This window comes from Thamnophis sirtalis, unplaced genomic scaffold (assembly GCF_051295495.1).
Source record: "Thamnophis sirtalis isolate CommonGarterSnake01/CBP01778 unplaced genomic scaffold, rThaSir2_p1.2 scaffold_2, whole genome shotgun sequence".
Lineage (NCBI taxonomy): Eukaryota > Metazoa > Chordata > Lepidosauria > Squamata > Natricidae > Thamnophis > Thamnophis sirtalis.
This window is the reverse complement of record NW_028261382.1, coordinates 157755338-157772875: the sequence shown is the minus strand read 5'-3', so window position 1 is coordinate 157772875 and position 17538 is coordinate 157755338. Positions and strand designations below refer to the sequence as shown.

Below are 17538 nucleotides of genomic sequence, written 5' to 3'. Positions count from 1 at the left end.
GAGGACCTTTCTCTTGAAAAAGCAAGTCTACAGCTGAAGTTTCTCCTGGATCAACCTGTATATCAGTGGTCTTTATCCTGTTGTCACTGATGCACCCATTACAGCATCTTCACTACCGGTTCACAAATGTGAGCATGTTCCACCTCCCCACATGTGCAAGATCTTAGGTTCATGCACAGAGCATCAAAAACAGATGTGATGATGTCCGGGCAGGTGGGCAGAGCCTGCTACCAAGCACACCTGAGAGGTAAGTAGAACAGTGGGTGGGATCCGCTGTGCCACTTGATTTAGATTAACTAGAAAGCATGAAATCCTGCTTCCTAGAAAATATAAACCACACGTCACAGCTGATCGTCGGAAATACCAATTTGCCCAAACCGTTAGTATTTTTTTTACTAGTAGTTTGGGTGAACTGGTATTTTTTTTTATTACTGGTTCAGGTGACCAAGTCCGAACCGGTAGCATTTCAGCCTTGCTTTACAGGTGAACACAAAGCCCAATATAACTCTTACCTTCATCACTACACAATTAAATTATTCTACAATATACTACATGGAGTAGAGAGACCCAGAAACTTCAGTTGGTACAAAATGCATGGGCCTGGTTACTAGCAGGTACAAATCTATACCATAGTGGAATATATATTATCTGATTCCTTCATTGATTTCTTATTAGATTCCGAGCCCAGTTCAAAATGCCAGATTTCACTTACATTACCTGGCTCCAAGGTATTTCAGATTCCATCCCTCCAAGTACCCAGCCCATGTGTACATGTGTAGAGAATAGCACAGAGCAGTGACGGCATACCTTTTTGTAAAGGCATGCCAAAATTGTCTGTGTGCACGCTATAGTGTATGTGCACATGCCCAGACCCACAATGAAATGTGCCTCACCCACCTGCACATGCATGCACAACGTCCCCCTCACATTCATGCACAACACCCGCCTGTGCAGGGGGGAGTTTTCAATGTCCCCAGGCTCCGGAGACTTTCCTGAAGCCTGGGGAGGTGAAAACAGCCTTCCCTGTCCCCACTGAGACACCCTCCGGAAGGCAGAAATGGATAATTTCTGAACTTCCAGTTGGCCCATTGGGCCTGTTTTTCGCCCTTCCTAGGCTTCTGAGGCTTTCTTGAAGCCTGGAGAGGGCGAAAACAACCTTCGGAAGATTGAAAATCAACTGTTGGCTGACTTGCCAGCAACTTTGGCTCTGGGTGCCACCTATGGGTTTGCCATAAGTTTGCCATCACAGGCATAAAGCCTTTTCCCTGCATCAAATTATAGTGGTCCCCATTTTGTACAACATCCAATGTGTTGAGCTTTACTGGTATTTCGCATGGTAGTAAAGATCATTTTATTTGTGTTGATAAAATGTTAATACTACTTTATAAAGCCTTGGTAAGGCCACACTTGGAATACTGCATTCAGTTTTGGTCGCCACAATGTAGAAAAGATATGGAGACTCTAGAAAGAGTGCAGAGAAGAGCAACAAAGATGATTAGGGGACTGGAGCCTAAAACATATGAAGAATGATTGCAGGAACTGGGTATGTCTAGTTTAATGAAAAGAAGGACTAGGGGAGACATGATAGCAGTGTTCCAATATCTCAGTGGTTGCCACAAAGAAGAGGAAGTCAAACTAATCTCCAAAGCACCTAAGGGTAGAATAAGAAGCAATGGGTGGAAACTAATCAAGGAGAGAAGCAACTTAAAACTGAGGAGAAATTTTCTGGCAGTTAGAAGAATTAATCAGTGGAACAGCTTGCCTCCAGAAGTTGTGAATGCCCTAACACTGGAAGTCTTTAAGAAGATGTTGGATAGCCATTTCACTGAAATGGTATAGGGTTTCCTGCCTAGGCAGGGGATTGGACTAGAAGACCTCCAAGGTCCCTTCCAACATTGCTATTATATTGTATTGTATTTAATCAGCCATTTGGCAGGCTTTTTTGTGATTTCTATGGCCTTTGGTATGGAATATCTTATTATCATTTATTATTTATGTTTATGTTACTAAGTTTGAGGATAGGTGACTTCTGTATTTTTAATGTTATTACTGTAAACTACATCTCAAACATGTATGAACTGGGAAATAGCATGTATTGTAAAATAAGGAGATAAATAATATATAACTTGATGAATAAGTCAATAACTGTCTGGGTGCACATAGAATGCTAGATGGTAAACCAGTGTTTACAAATTAAAGGATATTCCCACCAGATCTTGCTTGGCTGGCAGATATAAGTGGGAAAAGAGGTATCAGATATTTAAATCTTAAATTGAATGTGGCTTTTTTGCCACTATTCCTATTCCAAAATAGGTGAATCTGCTGGGAAAAAAATACCACTCATGAGTCCGCCAATTGTTTTTTTAATTAATTTAAAATACATAATATAAAAATAAAAAAGGAAACAGTGGGAAAGTAAGGGAGGAAAAAGGAAATGGAAAAGTGTAGGGCAAAGGGAAAAAAGAAAAAAAATGACATCTTATTCCCTTTGGTGCAGTAAAATAGGATAATGGTGTCAAATCTCATTTTTTTTAAAAAAAAACTTTTGCATAATAATATAAACTAGCCTTTTCTATAACAACAAACTTAGAGAATCAGTAAAACCTCCAAATCAAAGTTTCATTTTTTTCCATCTCAAGCACAAAGTTTCCAAAAGCAGTTTCCAAGTAGAAACTAAAATAATAATATATATTTTTTTAATTTAATCAAAGCAGTCAGTTTAGCCATCTCTACTAGCTCGATCAACTTTTGCAGCCACTCATCCATTGTAGGACTCAAAGTGTCCTTTCAGTTTGGTGCATAAAGTAATCTTGCTTCCATCAATATAGAGTTCCATTTTTTTCCCAAGTCTTTATCCATTTAAACCCCCCAAAAATTGTTTCTGGTTTTATTTTTATATTCACTTTGAAAATCTTCTGCATTAAGATGTAAATTCTATTCCAACATTTCTTTGCTTTGTCATATGTATGGGACCTCAAATTCTGAATCCTTTAAGAATTTCCCCAGATTTTATATCTGGTTGTCCAGATGGAATGCAAGTATATTGTTGTGGCCCAAATGTGGCTCATCTGAAGAAACCAACTCACATTGAAGATATAACATTATTTTATTTGCATGCATACAAGCAAAAATACAGTATATATTGGACCCCCGACAAAGCTTTGATACATTGCTGAGTAGCCATGAGTAAAAGCAGAACCTGAATTTATATGCCTTGGGGCCACTACATTGCAAAGGCAAGGCACACACACACACAAACACAAACACACACACACACACACACACACAGAGAGAGAGAGAGAGAGAGAGAGAGAGAGAGAGAGAGAGAGAGAGAGAGAGAGAGAGAGAGAGAGAGAGAGAGAGAGGGAGGAAGATAGTGGAATATGTTAAATGCATCTATGCAACATTATTATCTATTCCAGTTAGGTCAGTATGCTAACTGTACTATATTTGAGATATAGTCAATGAATGGAAACAGTTTGGTTTACTGGGCCACAGTTGTTGACCGAAACTTCTCCCCGCTGCCAGGTCAAGTAACTTGCTGTGGACTTTTTTTTTTTTAATAAAGGAATTTTAAGTAGTTTATATGTACTAGAGAGGGAATTTCCTAGATTTGGTAGTGAATGCTGTTTCCCCTTCTGGAACACAAGTGGTCAAAGCCCATCCTCTCCTTATTCAGTAAGGTTCTATGGGATTGGTCTACTTACCAGTCCTTATGGTCACGGCATCATCTTCTCTCATTCAGAAATGTACTGTCTCCTGTCCCTCTCTTCCTATCTTTCTTCTATCCTCTGCTTCCCACTCTTCCTCTAATCCACTTGGTGTATTTCAGCTTCAGAGCAAACTCCCTTTTGTGTTGATGGTATTTATAATTCCATTTCAATATACATAAAAAAGAAAAAAAATAGCAGTATACATGTACAATCATAATACCTTAAAGTCCAACATCCCTCCCCCCTCCCCCCAACCCCCCCAAACCTTCCCCCCCTGACTTCCCAGAACCAATACAAGGTATAAATCTTTAACAAATACAGTTTAGAATATACTTAAAGAGAAAGTAGAAAATTAATAACGTCTTTGAATTGAGCTTAGCTCCTCCTTGCTAGGCTAACTATAAACAATTTGTATCAATTCTGATCTTAATCATAAGCTATCTGGGAGAGGGGGAGGGGGGAAGATGAGGTGTACAAGGAGGAGTGGTAAGGGGAGAGAGGAGAAGGAAAAAGGAAGGGGAAGTAGAGTAGAAAATGATGGAGGGAGGAAAGGATGTGGAAAGGGGAAGGAGAGAGGGGAAGAAAGTGTTGTATAAGGTATAAATATAGTGTGTGGAGAGTAGAAGAGCCAATAACTGGTTTTTTGGTTTTTTTTGGTAGTTGATGGTAAGATGAATTGATGTAATTACTTAATAATACAACATGATATTGACTATGTAATAGTATACATGTGATTATATGCTATCAGTAAGGTTCTATGGGATTGGTCTACTTATCCCATCCCCACTCGAACTGTGTGGCTGTTGACTGTTTTTAAATTGTTTCCGTATTTTGTTTGCTTGCCTTTTGCTTTTTTCTATATATCCCTTCCCTTTTGGTTTGTTAGCCGCCCTGAGTCCCTCCGGGAATAGGGCAGCATACAAGTGTATTAAACCTTGAACCTTGATATGCTATGAAAATGGGGAAAAAAATTTCTATCGGAAGAAATGTACTATCTCACCATTCCTTGCCTGGAATAGTATTAAAAGTTCTTACATATATGCAAATATTATGCGTTTATATTTTTATCTCCCCTTTATTATTTTATCCATTGCTCAAGGTAGCAAACATAGCTAGTATTAAATCTTCTTCCTTATTTTCCCCACAACAAATCTGAAGTGGATTGGGTTGAGAGGGAATGTCTGCCCCAAAGTCACCCCTGCCTAAAAAAGAGCTGGAACTCATGATGTCCCAGTTTCTATGTGTTCAAATATTTGAATGAAACAAATTAAGTTTTATTAAATAATTAAAATATAAATGCATTTTCACTATATCCTATTTTGTATGAAAATTGCAAATATACCCTCTTCTACCTACGTTGTAATGTTGAAATAAGATTTGCCTACAAGTGCAATTATTTATAAAGTGTAGAGGAATAAACACTCCCCAATCTGAAACAAACTCCATTCTGAGATTGGTGGTTCACTGACAAAACCGCGCTCGACTGAACCGCACCCAACTAAACCGCGTCACTGACGTCATCAAAAGGGTGACAACAGCGCGGAGACAGAAGCACGCTGTAAACCCTAAACCTAAAATTAACCCCTAAACCTAAACCTAACCCCCCTAAACCTAATCCTAATCCTAACCCTAAACCTAACCCTTAACCTAACCCTAAACCTAACCCTAACCCTAACCCTAACCCTAACCCTAAACCTAACCCTTAACCTAACCCTAAACCTAATCCTAACCCTTAACCTAACCCTAAACCTAACCCTAACCCTTAACCTAACCTTAAACCTAACCCTAACCCTTAACCTAACCCTAAACCTAACTCTTACCTTAAGTTGAATCGGCTTGCTTTCAAAGTGCTATTTAAAGCGCCCTTCTTTCTCCGCGCTGTCTGTTGTCGCCCTGTTGATGACGTCAGTGACACGGTTTAGTCGAGCGCAGTTTAGTCGAGTGCGGTTTTAACGGGTCACGGAGATTGGTATCTTTGCTGCCAAAAACGAGCATAGACTTAGAATTGTTGGGTTCTGACCATTTTTCCAGACATAGGATCTATAAACAAGGTCCTCCTTTTTTCATTCTACTATGTTGAGGAATACTAATCATGACAATGATTTCACCAGCAAATACCTGTAAAAATTTCAACCCTTTTCAAGCTGCCATTGAATAATAAATCAAATTATTTTACTGAGGAATTCTTGTTAATAACAATTGGTTTGTTTGTATGTACAAAGAGATTGAGATTTTTTTGAATGGGCAATTCTATATTTAGGATGGCATAAGGACAATTAACCAGTGGAACAGCTCGTCATGGGGAGCTTCATCACTTGAGGTGTTTTTTTGGTTTTTTTTTTTTTTAAAGAAAAAATTGGATAGTCACTTGTTGTTGTGGCCCGCCCAAGTGGCCAGCAGAACTAGCAGCAGACTCAGACAGTGAGGAGGTTGGGGAGGAATATGGGCCAGTCCTGGAGTCTGGGGAAGGCTCTATTGAGTGCTCTGTGTCAGAGGCAGAGATGGGGCCAGGGCCATCCATCAGTTATCAGTTACCTTCTGAATCGGAGATAAGTGGGCTGAAGAAAAGCTGGAGCCTGTTCCCGATGTGTGCATGCCCAGAGCTGTCAGAAGAATGGAACAATTAAGGAACAGAGGTGGACTCGGGAGTAAAGGCACAAGGAATGCTGAATAGCCTCTCCCATTGGAAATAAATAGGAGCAAAAAGAGAGTGGTGTTTGCAGGAGAGTTAATTAGTGTGAAGATTTTCTTATCTGAGAGATTCTTTGCAAAGTATTTCTTTGTACAGCATTGTGTCTGGAAGCTATTGGCTTGGCACTATCCAAGGACAGATAAGGTCTGTGTTTTCAATTCACCCTTGAATGACTGTTGGCCAGGACTTTGCTGGATGTGAATGCTAGGAATTAAAATTAGCCAAATAAAAAGGGTTTTTTGGGGGGACAGAAAGTCTATTTCGTGATTTGGTGAAGCCTAGGTCAGAACACTTGTCTGAAATGGTATAGGGTCTCCTCCATGGGGTTGGACTAGAAGACCTCCAAGGTCCCTTCCAGGTCTATTCTGATTGATTGAGATAATCTCAAATTTCAGAGTTATTTAGAGCATTAGCTATTCTTGTGAAATTTTCAGATGATCTGAGTTATTTAATGTGCAATAAGCTTTTTCTACTATATCTATGGCATCCAGTACATCACACTTTAAGAGTTTTTGGCAGAATTTTGACTGTAATAACCTTGAAAAGGTAATATTTATAAGAAGCTATACTGAGTTTTAAAATGTATTATTCTTGGAGATGTTACACAAATATTTATCCAACAAGTATTTATGTGATATTTGCATTTAAAAATGGTACATAAGATAGTTAACAATGCAGATAAACTAAAATTAAGAGAGGAACTCATCAGTTAAAAATGTACCTTGTCTAACAGACAAATTAGTTTAAAATTCAATATCTCGTGGGGCACTGGGGCAAGACAAATGAGACTTGGCCAGCTGCTGTGATGGAGCAGGAATAGAGTTAGATTTGTTTCCTGTATTTGCTTTAGAATTGTCATTCTGATAGTGATGGAATATTTAAAAAATTTCCCAGTCATCCCCAGGCAGCTGCATATGGGAGAAAATGCTATTCTATCAGTTTGATCCAAGAGTCTGGTTTTTTTTTTTTTTTCCAGGTCATAACCAAAGGTTTAATTATGTTCAAAGATGGGATGAAAGCCAATGAAGCTATTGTCACATAAAACATCTCAATAAGATGATCAAACAACTGTTCTGTGAATATTCAGCATGCATTTATTCATTTGTTTATTTATTTGCCTCAGTCATCAAACTCACTTTAGGCAGCTTACATACTAGAGTTAAGATATCAGCATAAAGACAATAAAAGGAGAACATTAACCAAATAGAAAAAAATAAATAGAGAGCATTCACAAGGATGAAACTCCCTTAACTGTAATAAAAAAACTAGCTCTTTTATGTGTGAAAAATGATCCTTTAATAATTACTGATTAGCATGAAGCATGCTCGGGGTGTATATTGGTGACAGGTTGAGATATGTTTGTTTAGTTCTCCAATTCCTCAGTGTGCAATGAAAGAATCTGTTTGAATTCTTAACATGAAGTAGACTATGCATATTCATATTCGGCAACAAATAAAATTCATGGAAATCTGTCAGAAAAACAAATATAGGTAACTGAATTTCTGAAAATACTTTTTTGGGGGATAAACAAAATAATTTCCATATGTCACAACCTAGAGTCCTCTAGTGGGTGATTTAATTTCCAAGTTTAGTTTGCACAGTACATGTTCCTAGTCAGTTTCAAGTAAAAATAAGTAGATCTATCACTCAGTTTGGCTAGCAGGAAGTATAACTATATATTTACTTGTTTATAGCTGTATGTTTATTAACATTAAGAAACTTCACAATCAGGTGAAACTGGCAAAATACAGGCAACAGCAAGGAGAACAATGAAGAACAGGCAACAAATTATATTATCTCTATATAAAGGAACAAAGAACTTTCCAGAAGCATTGAAATTAATACTATGGATAATTAACAGGGACAGTTACTTTAGTTGTCCCAGCTTTAAGTATATTTTTGATACAGTATGTAATGGTGGTAGAACATTTGTAGAAAGTAGGTAATCCTTTATCATCAATTTGCCTGAATTAATTTCTTGACAGGTCATGGACTTCATGTATCTGATAGCAATTAAAATTCATGAGAATCTGTTAGATACAGCAACCTAACGTTTTGAAATACATTTTCATAAAGCAAACCTACTTCCCTGTCTAATAACAATAGCAATATAGCAATAGCAGTAGACTTATATACCGCTTCATAGGCCTTTCAGGCCTCTCTAAGCGGTTTACAGAGAGTCAGCATATTGCCCCCAACAATCTGGGTCCTCATTTTACCCACCTCGGAAGGATGGAAGGCTGAGTCAACCCTGAGCCGGTGAGATTTGAACCACTGACCTGCTGATCTAGCAGTAGCCTGCAGTGCTGCATTTAACCACTGCGCCACCTTGGCAGAGTTTAATCTGTATTGGATTCCATTAAAAAGATGCAGATGGAAGAGTTTTATGTTACATTACTTTGTAAAACCAAAGGAAAACAAAAAGAAACTTATCAAGACATAGAAATCAACTAATTTCTAATAAGCATTTGTTCTAGCTAAGAGTATACACTATTCTTAATTAATCAACATGGAGAAGCAGGTGTATCATCTGGTCCTCATTGTGCTGACTGTAAGAATTAAATTGCTTTTGAAAAGCAATGAAAAGGCTAATTAATTAGTACTATTGATACAGTTATTATAGGAATAAACTTTATTATTATGTTCACAACAATATGAAATAAAGGCAGCTGGTGTTGGCCTCCTTTTTCTCCAAGAATCCGGGATGTTGTTGTATATTGGCATAATATATGTGCAGATCCAAAAAGTGCAGGCTTTCATAACCGACAGAGGGAAATTTTGTTTGCATTTTAAGATCCATGGTGGTGCAGTGGTTAAAATAAAGTATTGCAGGCTAGTTCATGCCGGCTGCTAGCAGTTTGATTTTCAACGGCTCAAGGTTGACTCATCCTTCCATCCTTCCAAGGTCAGTAAAATGAGGACCCAGATTGTTGGGAACAATATGTTGACTCTGTAAACTGCTTAAAGAGGGCTATAAAACACAATGAAGCTATATATAAGTTTATGCTATTACTATTTCAGTATAGTGTCAGGGCTGCTTCCCTCAATAACCAGGAAAGAAACCACTCAACTCCATTTTGCAGAATTAAGAGTACTTTACCTGGTTATGAGTAGATAGTAGCTAAGCAAAGCACGATCTGAGGCAAAATCGCACGTAATCATAGATATCAATATGTGACCCAACCTCCTCCCCTTGGTAACCCCATCCCATAGTCCAATCCAAACAGCCCACAGGTGTCACGTGGGAGGCATCTTCAAAAATAATCATCAGGTTGGTATGCCGGACAGTTGGCCTTGGCGGCAACTCCTCTCTCTGCAGCATCGACCCATTCAGCTTGGGAGGGGGGAAATGCTGAGACTAGATACTGAATCCGATTTCTATGTTTCCTAGATTCCAAAATCTCCTTAATTTCAAAATGTTGCTCTCCCTCAATGAGAAGAGGGGCAGGCGGAGCAGGTAGAGGAATTCACAAAGGAGAAGTGTGTTCCGGCTTCAGAAGGTTGACATGAAACACTGGGTAAACATGGTTAAAGTACTTAGGCAACTCCAGGCATACTGACACAGGGTTAATAATATTTACCACCGGAAATGGACTGATGTATTTAGGACCCAGCTTCTTAGATTTTTGGGTGGTTTGAAGAAATTTGGTAGCCAAAAACACCCGATCTCCAACTTTGTATTCTCTTGGTTTTGTTCTCTTTTGTTTTGCTTGTTTCTTATGCGCTCAATGAGCAGCATCCAGTGCCCGGTATGCCAAAGGCCAGATTTCGCGGAGTTGGTCACTCCATTTGGAGAGGGACAGGACTTGTGGCTTTTCTCGTGGTACCTCTGGGATAGGTACAAAATCATGGCCAAACACTATTTTAAATGGGATAAAACCCGTACTGCTGTTGCACTGAGTTGTTGTAGCCCACTTCAGCATGAGGTAATAACTCAACCCAATTATCTTGCTGATAATTGATGAAATATCGGAGGCACTGTTCCAACACCAAATTAGTCCTTTCACAAGCTCCGTTAGTTTAAGGATGATGGCCCCTGAGCAGAGCTAAACAACTTCAAAAACTCCTTCCAAAATAAGGAGGTAAACTGGACCCCCCTATCAGAGATGATGCGGTCTGGTACACCATGTAGATGATGCACATGTGTAATGAACAATTTAGTCAAGGATTTAGCCAATGGGATTTTGGAACAAGGAACAAAATAAACCTGTTTGGAAAACAAGTCCATAACGGCCCAAATCACAGTATTACCTTGACTTTCTAGTAATTCAACAATGAAATCCATAGATATTTCCTTCCATGGAGCCACGCCCTGAGGTTTCCCCGGCAGCCGTTTCGCAGCAGCACATGTGGGGCAACTGGCCACATAAGACTCAATGTCCTTCTTTAATGATGGCCACCAAATTTGTCTTTTAATGAGGTGCAGGGATTTTACAAATCCAAAATGGCCAGCCATGCGTGAATCATGGGCCCATTGTAGAATGAGAATTCTAATGGTAGCAGGAATATACAGTTTAGCTCCTATCCAAGCTAGACCATCCTTCATGGTACACTCATTTGAATGTTGCTTAAACCATTCATCAGAATCAAGACCTTCCTTGAGTTTGAAAACAAGGTCCACCCTGAGCCACCCTGGCTTCTAGTGACCACCGGAGCAGTGAGGCTCTTCGCTTGGATGACTGGGTGAATTACGCTAAGCTTTGAGCTGTTGTATTGTGGGAGTTGGGATAAAGCATCTGCCATAAAGTTCTCTCCCCCCCCCCCCGGGATATACTTTAAAGTGAAGTTGAACCTGTTGAAATGTTGCGCCTATCTCATCTGTTTAGGAGATAACTTTTGAGGAGTCTTCAATGCCTCCAAATTCTTGTGATCAGTCCACACCTCAAAAGGGTGTCTAGCCCCCTCCAGGAAATGTCACCAGGTCATCAAGGCCCACCTGACTGCAACAGCCTCCTTTTCCCATATAGCCCATCGTCTCTCTGTCTCAGTCAGCTTTTGTTTCAATGGCAGCCGAAAAGCAAGCAGCAAAACAGAGGCTGACATACAGATTTTCTAAGTCCCATTCAAGATTTTTTGGTGTGGCTTCCAGTATGCTGATAACCATGGGGAACACCATGGCCAGTTTATGCCATAATCTTTCAATTTTGATTTTTAGATGTTGAAACTTGTGATCTTCTCCAATTCTTTGCTTTTTATTCTACTGACTCTACTGGTATTGCCATGTCAATTTGTCACCATTTCTTCTTTTTCAACCACAGTTATATCTGGAGTGTTATGTGCCAAGACTTTGTCAATCTGACAATAACGTGAGATGCTTATTGTAAAAAGGGAACATCATTTCTATAGACTTATTAAGCTGATAGATATATCAGTAGAATGTGACATCAATGTATTAACAAGCTCCTGTTTATACCATTCTGTTCTATACATAGTAAGATAACAATTGAAATTCATTAAGCAAAAGAACTGTTGTCAGAAATGGAAGATTAATATATCAGTTAATTTACAGCTGAAAAGTAATATATATATTTTCCTCAAACCGGGACTGATTTTTTTTAAGCATGATACCTGTCTAATATGCTGGGGGTGGAATGGGGTTATTTCATTTGTGAAGTAGGTGAAAATGATGATATATTGAATGGTGCTTGTTAGTCAGGTCTGATAATGTTTCTTTTATTACTGAGTTCTGTGAAAGTTGCACTATATGGCATTTCAATAATAGGGAATATAGAAAGTGTCTAGGATAAATAATTCATCATCCTATGAAGGTGATGTATAAAATTTGGGGAGCAGGTCTACAATTCTAGCCATCCTGAAATCTCAACTAAAAAAAGTATCTGTCATGGCGGCCTCCCTCAGTAACCAAGAAAGAAACCACTCAACTCAATTTTGCAGAATTAAGAGTACTTCTACTGGTCATGAGTAGATAGCAGCTAGCAAAGCAAGATCTGAGGCAAAAGCACGCATAATCATAGATATCAATATGTGACCCAACCCCCTCCCCTTGGTAACCCCATCCCATAGTCCAATCCAAATACCCCATAGGTATCATGTGGGAGACATCCTCAAAAATAATCATCAGGTTGGTTTGCCGGACAGTTGGCCTTGGCGGCAACTCCCCTCTCTCCAGCATGCGCAGTTGATGATGAGAACAACTCCCTTATTACAGTCACTCCTATACAGAATAATTCCCTTACTCAAATACCATGCCCCCCTCCCCATTTCAATGGCAGCCAAAAAGCAAGCAGCAAAACAGAGGCTGACATACAGATTTTCTAAGTCCCATTCAAGATTTTTTGGTGTGGCATCCAGTGTGCTGATAACTACGGGGAACACCATGATCAGTTTATGCCATAATCTTTCAATTTTGATTTTTAGAGGCTGACAGAGGCTGACATCTGGCCCTCCGTCAGGAAAGGAAGTCATCCCTGCAAGAAAAAAAACAAACAAACATACGAAGAACACAAAACAGGGGCAAGAAAAAGATAGAAATGTAAAAGTCAATTCAGGTCACGGCTTATCAGGGTAGGTAGAGTAGAATTTATGTAAAAGTCCAGGAGCCCTAATGTGGGACTTATCGACCCATTCAGCCTGGGAGGGGAAAAAATGTTTCCAGGAGACTAGATGTTGAATTCGATTTCTACGTTTTCTAGAGTCCAAAATCTCCTTAATCTCAAAATGTTGCTTTCCTTCATTAAGAAGAGGGGCAGGTGGTGTAGGTAGAGGAACTTGCAAAGAGGAAGTGTGTTCTGGCTTCAAAAGGTTGACATGAAATACCAAGTAAAGACGGTTAAGATACTTCAGTAGTTCCAATCGCACAGACACAGGATTAATAACCTTCACAATGGGAAATGGACCGACGTACTTAGGACCCAGTTTCTTAGACTTTTGGACTGATCACAAGAATTTGGAGGCATTAAAGACCCCTCGAAAGTTATCTCCTAAACAGATGAGGTAGGCACAACAGGTTCAATTTCATTTTAAAGTATATCCCAGGGGAGAAGAATTTTATGGCAGATGCTCTGTCCAGTCTCCCACAATACAACAGCTGAAAGCTTAGCATGGTTCACCTAGTCATTCCGGCAAAGAGTCTCGCTGCTCCGCTGGTCACCAGAAGCCAGAGCAACTCTACCTTTGAGGTCACAAAGGAACTCATCTTCAAACTCAAGGAGGGCCTTGAATCCGATGAATGGTTTAAACAACATTCAAATGAGTGCACCATAAAAGATGGTCTAGCTTGGATAGGAGCTAAAGTGTATGTTCCTGCTACCATTAGGACTTTGTTTCTACAACGGGCCCATAATTCATGTAGGGCAGGCCATTTTGGATCTGTGAAAACTTTACATCTCATTAAAAGACAATTTTGGTGGCCTTCATTGAAGAAGGACATTGAGTCCTATGTGGCCAGTTGCCCTACATGTGCTGCCACAAAACGCCCACCAGGAAAGCCCCAAGGCCTGCTCCAAGGCGTGGCCCGTCCTGAAGCTCCATGGAAGGAAATATCTATGGATTTCATTATTGAATTACAAGAAGTAATTACCAGTAAAAGTCTGGCTTATACCTTCTGGATTGCCTTCTGGCATCACATATGTCTAGGAAATATGTGAAATATTAAGTGTTTCATACTTTGACTTTTTGGCATTCTGTAGATTGCCTAGGCATTTTATAAAATGCCTAATTTCATACATTAATGATAACATATATAAATAAACTTTTAAAGCCTTATCATTCATCTTCCTGAAGTAAAACCCATTAAAATCTATTAAGAAAGTGTGTGTGTGTGTGTGTGTGTGTGTGTGTGTGTGTGTGTGTGTGTGTGTGTGTGTGTTTGGTTTTTTTATTTTTTATTTATTTTTTCTGGAATTCTTTTACAATTGTAACATATCTCTTCTATAAGTCGAAGGTTAAAAAAATATGTTCAAGTCACTCTTCTGAGTTCAAATCCACATATCCAAGTCATTCCTCTACTTCAGGAGTGTCAAACCCATGGTGTTACATTGTCAACACATGATGTATCATGACTTTCCCCCCTTTGCTAAACCGGGGTGGCTGTGGTTAACGTGTGACACATCTGGCCTGTGCTCCACAGGTTTGACCCGCCTGCTCTATTTTACTATATTTGTGTGCCTTGTGGCTATTAAAACCTCACCTGGTTTCATTTGTAAATCTTGTGTAACATCTTTGTCCATATCATTCCTGTAGTCTGTCATTTTTAAATCCTTATCCAAAACAGCCTGATTCTCATATATCCACCTTTTCTTCTAAAGACACTTTTATAGTAGCAGATGGTCTTTAAAAAAAAGTTCTAAGTACATTGTTACCAAATAGTCTTGAATAGTTCTTCCAGGGTTAAAATATTTTTCTCAATTCTGTGTCAATATACATCTTCTCTTTCAATTGTAATTTTTAATTCTGTCTGTTGACCAGCCTTCAGGTCTCCTCATCATTTTTTTTTCTTCCTAATCCACAACATTTTCCCAGGGGAAGATTTATTGCAATTAAATTCAAAATCATCATATATTTTAATGAGATTTTAAATAACCCACAGGAAGGAGTTTCATAATTAGTTTCAAAGTCTTATTTCTATTTGCAACTTTCCAAACTGAACTTTTTAGCCCTCCTTTTGTTTTTTTTATATCAAAATAAAATATTTTTTCTTTATGTTCTTAAATTTACATGAAAGTTTGTTCACTGAGGATTGTAGGAAAATAACATGGTGCAATGAAACCTGTCTTTTGGAAGATTCTTAATATCTAAAAAGTAGTTACTGTAACAAGCCATTTCCACAATTGATTACTGTAAGTGAGCTAGTGTGCAAACCCAGTGTCCGTTTGATGGAGCCAAACTACAGCTTAGAGAAGATGGTTTTCTCATAGATCCCAGAGTTCTGAAACCCACTGGAAGCTACTGTTTTTAGGATCTTTTTGTGGAGATTTTTGTAAGGAGCACCTGTGAGCAATCTGGTTTCACTTCTTGATCCAGAGAGTTCAGGGAGCCAAACTATTTACTGACTCCTTTCTCCACTGAAGCTGTCAGCTTCATTCACTACAGAGCTATCTTCAGTCTGCCATTGTTTCCCCAGAAATCCTGCTAGGATAGTATTTCTCAAACTTTGCAATTTTAAGAAGTATAGATTTCAAGTTTGAGAGTTATCCAGACAGCATGTTTGAAGTTGGAATCCATGCATCTTAAAGTTACTGAGGCTGGAAAACTTTTCACTAAGGAAAAACATATATTCTGTTGCAGGACTGATTAAAATTGACCAAAAAGAAAAAAGAAAAGAAAAACAAAGGGGAAAGACTCATTGTTTTCTCCTTTAAGTGCTTATACTGTATGGCTAAATATTTTTTAGAATTGTTTTTAGATTCCATAACAATAATGTGAAAGCTTAATTGGTCAGCTATGATAAAAAATGATTTTCCTGTGTCTATCCTATTTATGGGTTTACATCAGGGGTGAAATCAACTTACCTTCGCTACCAGTTTGCAAATGTGAGCATGCACGCGCCAATTCTGCGCATGTTCAGGATCTTACATGCATGTGCAGAGCGTCAAAATGGGATGTGATGATATCTGGGTGGGTGGGCGGAACCTCCCACTGCCACCACTACTGGTTCACCTGAACCAGATTGAACCAAATGAATTACACCACCGATTTACATGTTTCTGAAAAACAAACATTGAATCAAAGATACTTTTTAAAAAGGTGGTTTTCATCAATTTGACACAGAAACAAGGTTTCTGCTCTAAGAGTTACTCTTTTCCCCTTTCTTTCCACAGATGCATATTGATTGAAAAGGAATTATCAGCATGTATTGTCAGAAATTGATTTATTTTGCTTTGACCCTCATTCATGTGGGGCCATGTCTACCCTGCATGCACAATTGTGATACTAAGGACATGGAACAAGGTTTGATGAGATCTCAGAGTGTGAAACATAGCCATGTTCGGAGCTTGCTGGTTGCACAGGAAGAAATGATGTCAACACTTCCTTTGAAATCAGGCCAGGTATGGTAACTTTTCTGAAAGAAGATTAGCAAGAGACCGAGGTGTTGATTGGTATCTGGCTGCTTGACTAAGCTTTCCTTTAATCCGGTCTGGTGAGAAAGATTTTTTCTTGAAACTTTCTTGTGTTATACTGTATATGTAGCAATATACAATGATCTATAAAAAACATAGAAGCACAGAAGCATTTACTACTACTTTCCTAAAGGTTCTCAGTTAAATGAATCAGGAGAAGTTCTGAGTCTGTTTTTATTTAGGCATAGAGCTTCTCTGTATAGAACCAAGATTTGGTCATCTGAGAGTAGGATATCAGGCAGCAAAATCAATTAGATTATGTAATGTGACACTGACAGTATCCCATTGAGTGAAACTTTCAGTGGTATCACCTGACTAGCAAGAGCACAACTCCTGCATGACTAAATATCCATAAGGTAGTAATGGTTTTACTATTTATATTTTGATTTAAAAAAAAAAAAGATGATGTAGAGCAGTGGTTCCCAAACTTGGCAACTTTAAGACTTGTGGACTTCAATTCCCAGAATTCTCCAGCCAGCAGAGCTTAAGGTTGCCAAATTTGGGAACCACTGATGTAGAGATTCACCAACTGGTTACTGGCATTTTCTCATTGCTACCAGTCCCTTGTGGTTATTTGGGCTTCTCTTGAATTATAGAGCACCAGCAATTTTGGGAATGAGCTCCAATACCACTAGCAGGTGTCTTGGAAAATCTACCCCAAGTGTTGGTATTCCTGGTTGGTAAGACAAATTTGTGGAACTGACCAACCCTTTTTATCTTCCAAAAATTAAAAAAAAGTTAATCATTATCAACATCTGGCCATTGATGAGGTAGTGTAGTGGTTAGAGTGCAGCACAGCAGGCTACTTCAGCTGACTGCTAGCTGCAGTTCAGCAGTTCAAATCTCACCAGGCTCAAGGTTGACTCATTTTATCCACCTCGGAAGGATGAAAGGCTGAGGACTCAGATCATTGGGGCAATATGCTGATTCTGTAAACCAGTTAGAGAGGGCTGTAAAGCACTGCAAAGTAGAATATAAGTGCTATTGCTATTGATTTCGACCCTTGTTACCATTGTTCAGTTTTGGTTTTTCATCAGAGTAGATACATAGCACA

At 38.9% G+C, this 17538-nt stretch overlaps 1 protein-coding gene across 1 annotated transcript in view; it reads left to right on the top strand.

Moving 5' to 3' along the window:
* The window catches only part of LOC106555761 (cadherin-19), a 79422-nt gene that overhangs the window by 13037 nt on the left and 48847 nt on the right, over positions 1-17538 (top strand). The window contains exons 2-3 of the mRNA XM_087707315.1: positions 9200-9310; positions 16185-16412. Of these exons, the coding sequence (XP_087563441.1) occupies positions 16215-16412 (198 nt within the window). The 5' untranslated portion in view covers positions 9200-9310; positions 16185-16214. The remainder of the gene's footprint in view (positions 1-9199; positions 9311-16184; positions 16413-17538) is intronic.